The sequence below is a fragment of the Glossina fuscipes genome, unplaced genomic scaffold, assembly GCF_014805625.2.
Source record: "Glossina fuscipes isolate IAEA_lab_2018 unplaced genomic scaffold, Yale_Gfus_2 2, whole genome shotgun sequence".
Lineage (NCBI taxonomy): Eukaryota > Metazoa > Arthropoda > Insecta > Diptera > Glossinidae > Glossina > Glossina fuscipes.
In genome coordinates, this window is record NW_023998416.1 from 24955368 (window position 1) to 24969014 (window position 13647).

At 32.2% G+C, this 13647-nt stretch overlaps 1 protein-coding gene across 1 annotated transcript in view; it reads left to right on the plus strand.

The window, feature by feature from the left end:
• The first annotated feature begins 412 nt into the window (after nt 1-412).
• The window catches only part of LOC119633312 (protein Wnt-6), a 41334-nt gene continuing 28099 nt past the window's right edge, over nt 413-13647 (plus strand). Inside the window, exon 1 of the mRNA XM_038026804.1 lies at nt 413-474. Within this exon, the coding sequence (XP_037882732.1) occupies nt 413-474 (62 nt within the window). The remainder of the gene's footprint in view (nt 475-13647) is intronic.

Consider the following 13647-nt stretch of genomic DNA (forward strand, 5'->3'; position numbering starts at 1 on the left):
GAGATTTTCAATATCAAACACTCGAAACGACGGTCAGTACGCGTGCGTCTTTACGATAAGTTTGACGCGTTTTATTAAAAAAAAAAAAAAAAACATAAAAACAAACTAAAAACAAAAACATTATAATAATATTAGAAAAAAAAGAAAAAAAAAAAATGAGAAAAATTAATTGAATTTTTTTTCTTTCAAATAATTTAACAAAAATGCTTAAATTATGTTTTAAAAAAATTAAGATGAATTAAATAAAAGAAAAAGTAGTAAAAATTCACTAAAAACAAATATTTTTTATCGTTTTTGTGCGCGCGTGTGTGTGTGTGTGTGTGTATGTATGTGTGTGTGTGTGTGTACTTACGAGTGTAAAGTTCGAAAAATTGAATAAATTATTTCTTGGCGTGTTTAGAACCGTTAAGATATGCGGTTACTTATGGTTATTGCAATCGTTATATTTGCAATGCCAATAACGGGATTCGGTTGGTAAGTATGCACATTAGTGTGCACCCCTTTTTATCAAAAATTCAAGCATTTCGATTCATTTGAAAAACAACAAAAACAACGAAAAAATTTAATTACTTTTAAGGGAAGCAATTTTCCTTCGCCTTAAGGTCTGCCTACTTTAAGGAAAAAGCAATTTGTTTGGAAATATTGATGACCTTCCAGTCTTAGCTTTTCATCTACATATCTTTAAGCGGACGGACGGACAGACATGATCTGATTTTACTTCGAAAACTCGAAATTCACTTATTCACTTAATTTATTCGGACTAATATGTTGAGCTCGCTACCATTGTCCGCATAACTAATATCAAATTTTTGACGTCACCTAATAAAAAATACCATCACTATCATCGTTTTTTTCTTGTTTGGGCTTGTTATGTGTCACGTGGCCTAACCTGGAACTATATAATAAGCTGCTGTTAAGCCTTAACTTCGTGTTTTCCTAGTAGAGAGAGTTAGAAGTTATATTTTAAAACCGAGTTTTATCCCGATGCGGATGGCGAACTTTACTGGGAGAAAAGTTTACTTCTTTTACGTGAATCGAAAATGTTGGCTAAAACAAAAGCTATTTCGATTTTCATCTGGCTAAGAATTCGTCTCATATTTGCTTACAACAAAAAAAGTGCTTTCGTGTAGGCTTTTTTCGCGATAAGTGGGTAGGTTTAAAATTAGTGAACTTATTAGAGGTACAAAAGATAAAGAAATGAACAAGAATTTTCGACTCTTAGGGGTGACATTTCGGGAACTATCTGTGATTGTTAGAAAGTTGGTGATAAGATTATACCCGCCTTGATATTCCTATCATGGAAAATTCATTATTTAAAATTTTTAGCAATGCTCTGTCACGATTATGTTGGAAAAAAGTCGTCAAAGATTTTGTATGTATATGTTGGCTGCCGTCTGGCATTTGCAGCAAACTCATTTCAACAAAGCGTCGTAAGGTACAATTCAGGATACAATTCGCAAAACAATTCCTGGTATAAATTAGGTAAAGAATTGCGCGAAAGTTACTGCGCCCAGATATACGCTTCTGAGACTATGAGAATATTGAGAACAAAACAAGATGGACGGACAAAAGCTAATGTAATTCATGTGTATATTATGTGTGAAGAGTCTATCTGCACTTTACACTGTGTTAGCGGAGCGGGAAAATAGGTAAGCCATTCACACAAAACAGTTATACTTTACGGGCCCGCCTCTTCTGCATATTCTTGTGTGCGTGAAAAATCTGCATACTTCATACAATCGATAATGGGTGAAATTTAATTCTAATGCACTCTTCTTTAGACATTTTAGAATCCAATACCTGAAATCCGTCGTAAGTTATTGCTGAAAAGGTATTCAAATTTCTTATTCCCCTGTTTTGCCTTTTGATTCGACTATTCGTTTTGTCCATGATTTTTTGGCTTAATCAGGCTCATATTCCAGTCGGACCTGTGAGGAGCTATTGGCGTACCATATGAGACAGGTTTTTTAGTGCTTAATGCCTGGGCTAAGCGAAACACGCACTATAAGCAAGCGAAAGGCTAAACTGATATTTTTAAATGGACTCAAATCTTGAACTGATCGGGAAATGCGAAGAAAAGAGGAGACGGGAAGGGGTAGTTAAGAAGGGAGAGAGGAACTTTTTCATCTTAAATGATCTTAACAGTCAGCGCCAGTGAGTGCCCAGATTGAATAAACCATGCATATGTAACGGTCCCAGCGGAATGAATTTGAAGTGAACAATGATTTTCCTTAACAGCTGTGTTTTCATCCAAAACTAGTAAAAGTAACGGTAACCGGTTGCATCAAAATAGTAAAGATGGAAGCCCAAGTTGTTGTGTAGTAAGCGCAAAAAATTGAAAAGATTAGCAATGTGCAACCAATTTCAGATGACGAGTGGCGCCAGATGGGATGATTCGTTTATCTCATCAAGCGTTAATGAGATTTGCTTTCCCCATGAACCGTTACAAATGTGAAGTTCACTCGACAAGCAAACTTTCATAAAACTCACTGCTACTGCGTCCTTTGATTGGCAGGAAATCATGCATAGTGACTTCTGGACACCTGGCATTTCTGACCATCAATGAATTGTAATTTTAGAGAAGAGAGAAATTATAATAGATTTTTACCATCAAGGTAGTCCTTGAAAATAAAATACTTTCATCCAGGCACAGACATTTGTTGTCCGACTTTTCATATTATTATTAGTGTTATACATAGCAAGATCTCTGCTACAACTAAATAATTTTAAAAAACAAATATTTGTGAATAAAATTAGTATTTATTTCAAACTGTCTAATACTTGGAAAAAAATTCCAAAAAAGTGTCTATGAAATTTTATAAAAATAATTGTATGCTTCACATAAGTAGTTCATTTATCAGATGATTCTGGGTGATCTCTCCGTTTTCAACATTATTTCTCGTCACTCAATTCATTTGAATTATGATCCAATAAAAACACGATATTTCAAAGATTAAGATCTCCATTTCAACAGTAAATATGTCAACATGCCATCAAAATAAACGACAAATGATGTCATTAGAAATTTCCAATTAACTTAAAATAAATCAACACAAATTATCGATACAATAACGCAAATTGAAATCGGTTAAAAAAACAAAGCAAAACAAGAACGCGTTGCACTGCATCTTGAATACCCAACATCTAAAGGAAAACATAGCTGATTGTCAGTTGAGAACGTATCGAACGAGCATAGAGCTTAAAAGAAGGGAAGACGTTTAATACGTTTTTAGCAGTGTGGACAGTTTGAAGACTTCATCACACGACAAATTTCCTTACATTGATGGAACATGGGATCAAAATAGATATTCGAAAAACGTTGATCGAAAATGGATGGAATCATGTTTGCTTGGAGTTTGTTAGCCTTTCAGAAAATAGAAACTGATGGGTTCCGAGAGTATTCGTTTTTTGGATTCAATTTTAATCTCTACCTAAGTGGCAATATATATCCATGATTAAAATTGAAATGGATATCTACTTATTTTGGAAATATTCATATACCAATAAAAATGGATGAGCGATGAAAGGAAATGTATAAGTAATTTCACTACAGTGTGGAAACAGCAAACTTGATATGTAAAATTAATTTTCTATTTGAAAGAGTTATTAGTTGTTGAAGAAAGATTAATGAGAGACAAACAGAAACAACATACCGAAGCATTATCTCTCACAGGTCTAAAACGAATTGAATTGAATTTCAATAGTGAACAACTCTTCATCAATCACTTCATGTTTCGTATGAACCAACAAACTTTGTATACTAATCTCTCGCCATTGTTGCATGCGAAAAAAAATAATAAAAATAAATAAATAAAAAACAAACGTTTTCCACACTCAATTGCAAACTAATTAAATTAGTTTATTTGTATTTTTCCGCTGCCATAAATATCAAACGTTATAGAAGAGAGAATTAAGCAAAAAAAAAAAAAAAAAAAACCACCCAGTCAAATATATGCCACGCCTCAGAATTTCATGTGGAACCTTGAAATCATGCCGCAACTGACTCACTGTACAACAAATACATTAGAGGATTGTATTGAAGCGTGAAAAGTAATGCATCAGATAGACGGCTTGCATGCATTCAGGTCTCATATTCGATGAATTCAAACAATTTTCCACATGTAACTTATTAGAAAAAGAGATGCCGCGCATGATGACATACATATTAATGTTTTTTTTTTTTTTTAATTTTTTAATTTAAACAACTTGAACTTGAAATTATCAATAGGATATCGCTTAACTGTTTCTTTAAAAATTAAAAGCAATTCATTGAAGCCAAATAAAATAAATAAAAAATAATAGCAAAAAATAAAGGAAAAAAAAAAGTGAAAAAGAAGTGAAAAAATTATTAGTTGTCCACCTGCGTTTTTCAAAAATTTATTACCTTTTCCTTACAAATGTTGCAAATGGCACAACAACAAAGAACGAAAAAAAATGAAATTATCAAATTTGTAATTAAAAATAATTAATTTGATTTGGCCGCAATACCCCAGTGGGTGTAAAATATCGTCAGGCAGTCTCATCTCTCCTGACTTTTTCGCTTCTTTTTCACAATTTCGCTGAGTGTTGCTTTTCTCTGCTCGATCATAAAAATCTATTCACGTATTTACGACTGTTAAACAAATGGTCGCACGCTTGCGTAAGTTATTGTTGTATTGCTGCTAATGTTGTTGCTTTGACTAACGTTAGCCAACATACGACGACACACAATCGCACATAATACGGCCACAGCCACAGCTACTTACCAATTGATGCTATGTTGACATCAAGTTAATTTTTCAAAACCATACGAAATAAAGAAGAAAAAACATTTTTTTGTTTTTTTCTTTTTTATTTTTATCGCATTTCTTTTTCGCGCTCATAAAAATAAATTTTCATTAATAGAAAATTTGCCAAAAAAAAAAAAAAATTTCATACAAATTATGACAAAATCAAAAGTTATGAATGTGTTTGTTTAAACCATAGAAAGCATGCCAAAACATTATGCGAAGCCACATGAGCAGGCATATAAATATTCAAAATTGTAGAATAAACAGCGACAAAGTTTTACTTAATAAGCGAAAGGTGGCGAGAGGAGAACAAGGAGAAATTTAATTATTAATTGTATTGTTATTGAAATCGAGAATTAAATGCAAAACTCTACCTGAAGTATAGCGTTATTTTACTAATACAACTACGTTACTAATACTTAGTAGAAGAAATCGAAAGGTCGGCTATGCTTTCTCAAATGATTTTGAACTTAAATTTAAAAGCTAAGCTCTCCTTCCCACTGTGCTTTTCTTAAGAAATAAAGACACTTTGGTGACCCATATCCCACCTGCCCACCAAAATACTGTAACACGTTAAAAGAACTTTTGGGCATTTTTTTTCAGAATGGAAAGTTACAACACATGGACAAATAACATGGACTACATGGTAAACAGCCTATCAGTTCAAAATTTCATCATCAATAAAGAAGCAGATTTATTATGTTCACATTCCTACGTGTTTCCTGTTTCCTTATAGAATTCAACAACTACGTGATTGATTTACGATCCTCGAGAGTCACTTATGTCATAATTGCTCATTATTTCAAACCAATTTTCAAACTTGATTTTGCAGGAATTGACTTCTCCTGTACTTCTTCTTGTATGACTACCTGCAGTGCCTTGAAAGCAACTTATTCATATAATAAGGTATATTCGATGAAGAATACGTAAAAATAATTACATAAGCGCCTTTTTATAACACATTCACGGCATCGGTATTTACATGTACAAAAGCTAATATTTGATGGTGTTCTCCAACTTTATCCACAGCAAACGCATTACGTTCATTATAAATATCACTAAATTACAGAACAATGAGTTCTATAATGCGCGAAGTTTCGATCATTATAACTCAAAAAAAGTTAATAATGAAAATTCTTGTTGAAAATCGCAAGAAATTATCGCATGAAAATGCTTGCGATTCTTTATTTATTTTTATGGCATAAAAATTTTTCATCTCACAGCCGCAAAACGGTAAATATTGTCTATGTATATAACACTATTCTAAGTCAAATTGCATCTGTAAAGGCTAAGGCAGATTTTTTTTTAACCTACACAAAGTATATTTTATAGATTCTAAAAATTGATTTTGAAATTGAGAAAGTTTTAATCACCACAAGACGACAAAAGATGATTATCGCAATGGTATAAATTCTTCTTGAATATCACAAGAAATTATTGCACGAAAGAAAGCAGTAAATACATTCTACATATAGGAACCCATTCGACGTATTCCATCAAAGGGATTGAAAATGTCAAATAAGACCTTTTGTAGATTCTAAATATTTGGTTTTAAAATAAATGTTATATACGCGCTCATAATCTTAGTATCAATTATTGAAGGCATTGTCACATCAAATACTACGCCCATACCAAATTAATCAGTTGCACGCTACATTTTTCAGACCGCTTAGTTTCAGACTATGTCAGAGGTAGAACTTCCTTGCGCATTAGATGCACTATTATAGGATGGAATTACGCAGGCCTTGCTATGCCATTGTGGAACGTAAATTTCTCATTACCAGAACTGAATACATTTTCTCGGCTTTTACGAATGGAAAACAAATCAAGCGTTGTACTGAATTAAGCAAAGTTTGAAATTTACGCAGAGATTTAAACAAAGCACATAGCGTCGTATAGCGCATGTTCACTACGAGGGGCAAAAAGCAATTTCTAAACTTACGACAACATATGCTCCGCCAGCGAAAAAAATGGCTCAAAGAAGTTTAATAAAAGTTAATTTCTAGGCGCAGATTGTGAATTAGAAAGCTAAAAATAGCGGTTAGGCTTAGGAGATCAGTTTAGATTCAAAAACCAAACTTCATAAAAATGGCTTCTCTTTAGAACTGAACACAATCGACCCCTAAAAGTAAGAAACAATTTTACTACTGTCGTACACATTACAACATACTATATTGAATGTATAGAAATTTCTTGTTATACTCGGTGTTCACAATTCGCCTTCAAGGCGTATAAAAAATTTTCATTAGTTTTTTGTTTTCTTTTTAAATCACGACAAACGCTTTTAATATCTAAAATAAATTTTCAGTTCATCTTTGATCATATGTTTATGTTTCTTTTTTTTTTACGCTTATAATCACACACTTTTGCCTAAATTTCTTTTTTTCAATTTTCGTTTCCTGTGTTGACTGATGACGATCAGCATACATTTTATATATGTATATATAAAATATATAAATATATATATATATATATATAAAATATATATATATATATATATATATAGGCGGCTGAGGCCATTTGTGCCATGAAATTTGTCTCTTTGTAAACTTTGGTTTACTTTTCAAATATTGAATATGTCACTTGTGACAGATAGCGTATACGCGCTTTTTATGATCTCTGTATATTTTCTGAAATTTTTTTTTTTTTTTTTTTTTTGAATTATTGCCCAAAAAGCTTAATTCAATTTTATTAAATCAAGCATTACAAAATTTGAAGGTGAAGATGACGTTGTCAATGTTTATTTTTAATAATATATAATCGCAATAATAGCAACAACAATAAGTACACCGCGAACGAATTGAAAGGAAACGGAAATTGTGTAATACTCTCGTGATTAGAATTATAATTAGAAAAAAGAAAAACTAAAAAAAAAAATCTGATTTGACTGAGATGAGAAAGATTACAATTAAATATTTTATAATTAAATCGCAATTAAAAAATAAACATCGTCAGAATCCAATGCAAAAATATGTCGTTAGTGGCCTAACGAATTAGATATGAACGCCACCAGAATATGTTGCACATTATTTTATAATCGATTCTTATAGATTTTCTCCGCTCGGCCTGTATTCCCAAATTCGTCTTTTTCGATCGAGTTTAAGACTCTGAATTCCGGCTTTATCTTGCAACGTTTTGACCAAAAAAACTTTGGTATTTTTTCCCAATTTTTCCTATGGAGTTAGCATTGGGCCGATTTAACGTTTTTCCAAATCGAATATAGATAGCAAATAGATGAACTCGGCATATGATTTGCGTGATTTCGCATCGTATTATTTTGTCATAGTTATTGCTACTATAACCGCATCTGTGGTGCAGTCCAACATACGGCTATGTCTCTTCAGAGAATTACTTATTATCGATCCGCTTCTGCTCGTAGTTATTTTGTCTCTCTAAGGGAATATAGATCTGTGCTACACACACGCTTATCATTATTCATATATATGCACGTTTGTTAAGTGAACTACAAAAAAAAAAACATTTGAAAGGTTTTGGGTCGCTAGGGATATCTTCTTTTAAAATAAAGCTTTTCTTAAGAGGTTCCTTTAACCTCAAAGGCACCTTAATGTTTTTGGCCTTAGGAGCTCTATTTCTTGGAAAAGGATGTAGTCTCATACTAAGCTTGTTTGACTTTATCTATTCCGAAAAATATATATCCGGAAAAATTCATGCTCGTCGCTGCTATTAAGCTTTTAAAATCTATTCATTATTGATTTGATTTGCACATCTTTTAACCTGATGGAAAGTTCATTGAGATGCGGAATAACGATGTTTTTCCATTAATTAATTTCGGAGCAAACAGGGGATATGTGTTCAAATATTACGAACGAGTTTTTGATATACTTCGAGTTCGCAACAGGCGCATAGAACTGATATGGCCCCGTAGTCAGGCGCGAATTTTGTTTTAGTCATATTTCTTTAAATAAAAGAAACGGGTAAAATAACATCTTCCACTCTTTTTGCTTAGCTACATATTTACTTACTACATTGAATCTCTGAAATTGTTTTTTTTTTTGTGGAAAATGTGGGTTGCACCAGCAAAAACGAACTTGTTTTTTTTTTTTTTATTTATTTTTGTGCCCATCACTGCGGGTGATATCCAGAAAGAAACTTCAAAGACCCTATAATAATAGGTATATTTAGTTGGCTAGTAGGGAATTCCAAACCGATTTCGGCTTGTGCGTCTGACCCTGTTTACAATTTTCATGGCAAACGTGTTTATTTTCAAAAAAATTAGTTTATGACTTTTAAATTTAGCAAAAACATGGAAGTGCTTGCAACCAGGTTGGTATTAAAAAAGTGAAACACAAACTGAGACCTCTCTGTTTTCTAAAGCATAAAAAATGTCTTTTGCTTGTTACTTATTAACTATACCAAGAAAAAAAAATGTGCATTTCGGAGAGTGCTTGTACAAAAAATGAAAAGATCTACAGAATATGAAAATTTAGTAAAGCGTTTGTAACACGCAGAGCGTAAGTTCAGAGAATCGACAACGTATGCTATATTCTTGATCAAGATGAAATTCTGAAATAATTGAAACATGTCTGTCTGTCCCTTCATCACTGTAAGAGATATTTCTTGTAAACATTCTTCCGGTCGCAAAGAATTGCGACATAGACTTAAAACAGGCCTGCGTTCGAAGGTAAAAATTAAATTTTTTGTGCTCATTATTTTTCGCGTACATAGGATACAAATTTTATAAGACCAATGTAGAACTCGCTTATTTCATACGCTGCTCTAGCTTCAGAAATGAAATCAATGAAGCAACATACTATTTACAATGCAGTACAGCAATACAATAAACTGCTCGACCGATTGTATGTTCGCCAAGATGCATCAGCTAATACCTACTGATTGGAGTTTTTAGTTCATTTAAAGCAGTCATGGGCTTAACTTCATTTTAAGAATTCAGTTGAATTCTTTGAGTGATTGAAATCTGAGGCTTCTTCTGCAACTGCTTAGATAAAACGACACTTTCTTTCATTACGCCTTAAACACATTGCCAAAAAGTGTTTTTCCAAAGAACATAGAAATTATTGTCGGCGTACGCAACGTGTGCGTTTTAGACGTGGAAATTTTAATTAAAAAACATTTGCATTTTTTTAGAAAATTTTCAAGTTACCCTCTTCACAGCACTTATGGTGCTAGCTTTTGTAACTGACAACCACGCTTTTGAAGCTAAGTAAAAGCTAATGGCAATGCGCTGCTAGGAAATGAATCTATGCACCGAGATTTTTATGTAATCATTCATTTATTCATTTAATTACTCTAATAGTTATATGAACGGTTAAATTGAACGATTAGACTTTTTTCTTTTTTTTTTTTTAATATTCATCGCAAGCAATTTGTGTATTAATTAATATATGAAATGTTCGATGATTCAGTTTAATGTAATTGCATTTAATTTAATTTGATTTCAAGCTAAATGACTAAAAATTTAATTACTTAATTCGATTTAAAAAAAATACATATTCTAGAAGTTATTCAATAATAATCTCGAATACGTTTTTAATTAACATATATTACAATTTGGAAAATGAAATTATAGTTCACTAAGTTTTATAATTAAACTGCAATTCAAATAATTTAGTAAATATATCTCTAATTCAAAGCAAAATATACTGAATAATTTCATTATTTTTCAAGCTTGAGTGATACGCCTTGAGTACTAATCGATGAATTTGCTATAATTGTTCGTTGTTAGAATAATATAAACCAATTATTTCTCTCTCTGTATAAAGAATTATGTAAAGTTACTTTAATTCATACCAAACATCTGTCTGTTAAACCATAAACAAAGCTTAGTATAAAGCTACTGCATTTTTCCGTCCCGAGTGTATACATATATATGTATATATGCTATATATATGTATGCTATACAGTACACAGTAAGTTTTCTATACCATTTTCATTTAAGTATATTTGAATAATTTTTCAAAAAATGGGTTTTTGTTTGCTTAATAGGTGGCTTGAATCTTTTAGAATAAGAAAAAAAATTTTATTACCAGCAAAAAAATTTCTTCTCTGAATTATCGAGGTTTTTGGTAACCAATCTAGAAAAATTGCCAAAGAGTGCTGGGAAGCTGTAGTTGAATGTCCCAACTCCCTGTTGATTCACAGCTATGTTGATGTATCTAACAGGTTTTCTTCAGACAGTATTTAACATTGATTTAAAATCCATTCTAAATAAAAATATGTTAACTGAACATCAGTACGTATGTGAAAAGTACACCATTTTTGGGCATAGCGACTGGCATTGGTGTGTGCAATTTGAAGGGTGACATGACCAGTATTCTAAAAACTAGTTAATCATAAAATTTGTGCAATGAAGGCGAAGCTAACCGGATCGAGAAAGGTGAGCCGGTTTTTGGCAGATACTGCAAAAGAGGAAGACTGTAGCGTAAAATCTTCGAGAAGAGACAAAAAGGAAGCATATTTGAGCAGGAGGAGGAGGAGCAATTTTACGGTACATGAATCGGAGTCTTTTGGAACAAATTATTTAAAAATTTTTGTGTTTGTAAACATATGTCGAAATTTTAAACACCTTCATCCCGAAACCCAGTTTGCCAGATTTTCATTCTAATTTTTTAATATATTTAGAAAACAACATTCTTTAGGGAAATAGTGTTCCACTAGATATAGGAATGCGGCAAAAATGATTTCTCTTTCTTTTTTAATTCAAATTTAGATTAGTTATGCTGTTCGCCATAGAGCCTTTTATGCTTAAGATGTCTCCAGAAAGTGACTTCGGTATGGTCATCTTCTTTTTTAATTTTTCAAAACTACATTTTTTTTCTAACACTTACTTACAAACAAGCTATGCTCAACATAACCTCCGCATATATTATTATTGTTCCTTCGATCCAAAAAAAAAAATTCCTCTTACAATGGCCCTTAATCCCTTAATCGACTTTAATATTCAATGACTTCGGTGACACTAAGATAATAGAGAAATGTTTTTCTCTCTCTGTATATTGAACTGTATTTAAACTTATATTAATTTATACCAAATAGCAAAAGTGCCTTGTCCGTATAGTGGAATAAAAACAACAAAATATTGCATGTTTAGATAGTTTCAATGCCAATGCATCGCATACATTTTATTAATCGACACAATGTGAATTAATAATTAATTGAAAACACATACATCACAATGCAATTCTCTCAACCTTTCTTACTGTTGGATTTTTTTAGGCGGCAATGACGTTACATTAACCATTATTAGCGTGATTCCGATCAATGTGTCTGTCTGCGTTTGGCTCTGTGTGGCTTTGTGTGCGTGTGTATATATTCGCCTATATGCACGCATATATATGTGTACGCGCCGTTTTGAACAGTTCGCCCAATTCGCGTTACTTATTCTTTTTTTTTTTTTTTTTTTTTTTTTTTTTTATTGCCGCTTTGGCTTTTTTCAATTCTAAGTGATCTCCAACTGCGATCGTGTAACGTTTTAGTTGCCCACAAAACATCTTAATTGCATTTTCATGCTGATTTATGTCATCGCCATAGATCTCGTATGCGAATATTTTCGCTGAGTTGTTAGAATTTTCTATAAAGTATGGCGCACTTACACGCCGATAAATTCTATAATATTTAGATATATAAAAGGCATGTTTGGCAAAATTCAACAAGAAATTACAAAAATTCTCACCCATCAAAATTTACTATTTTTTCGTTTTCCTCTCTTTACTGCATTATTTACCATAAAAAAGAAAGAAATGTTATTGTTTATTGTGTGCCAAATTAAATTATATCATAAATAATATAAAGAATATAAATAATATAAGTGCGAGAGAAGAATTTTTCATATTCCAACAAAAAAAAATAAATAAATAAAAGAAGAAAGTTACACTTGTACACTACGATGAATTTCGCATACGCTCTACCTTCTACGAAAATAGACTATATAGAGAAAACCCTATTTTCATTCGCTCCCTCGAAATATTTTATCCTAGTCTGTCTTCCTTGTAAGCTTCTCCTTAGCTTCAACAACATTATCCTACGGCAGAAGCTGCAGCAGCTTTATAATCTCTTTTCTAGGTCTGTTCGCAATAAGCTTCCGTTGATTCCACGAGCTATGAGCTCTTCGACCAAATCCTTTCAAGTAAGAGTCGTAAGAGCTTATTATTCCCCGCCTACGGAATTGCGACAATTTAGACAAATGAGTTTAGCAAGTTGTTTAGCATTGGAATGGAAGTGTCGTTATGGTACATGTTATTTGCTTTCATACGAGTCTAGTTACTTTCTTGGCTTCTGTTGCCTTTGTATTTTCTTTTTTATCTTTCATTCTATTTTTGTTTTCGTCTTTACCTTCATTTTTTTGTTCTCTTTGCCCTCAATCTTCCTTTCTTCGCCCTTAGATTGTTGAAGAATATTTCGTATTATTTTACTTCATTATTGAACCCATGGTAGACGTTGCAGACCCTCAATAAATAAATAAAACATAATTAAAAATCTTAGGCGAAAATAAATTTGAATGTACCCTATGTCGATAAATCCTTGCTGGCATATCTTCTCTATTTTTCAGGTACATACGTAAAGGGATTTGAATCAGACGAAAAGACGACGAAAGGATCAAATTTTTGGAAAGCCTTTAGAGCTTAGAGGAAACGCTATTAATTTGATGGCATTAAAACTGGGCTCACTTTTCTAAGCAGACATTACCTAAAAAAAGTATTAATAAGTGTGGCTTTCATATACGAACTTGCGAGCTTTTTAGAAATTTGAAGGTTAGAAGTTGGGAGTGAGATTTGTCGGAAAACATTAGTTTTTTTTATTGATTTCTCTTATCACATCGCCACAAGTCAGTGTTGTGCATCTAGAGCATGAAGCTGAATATTTTCGGAAAGTAGGGCAGAAAGCCTAGTGATTTTTGTTA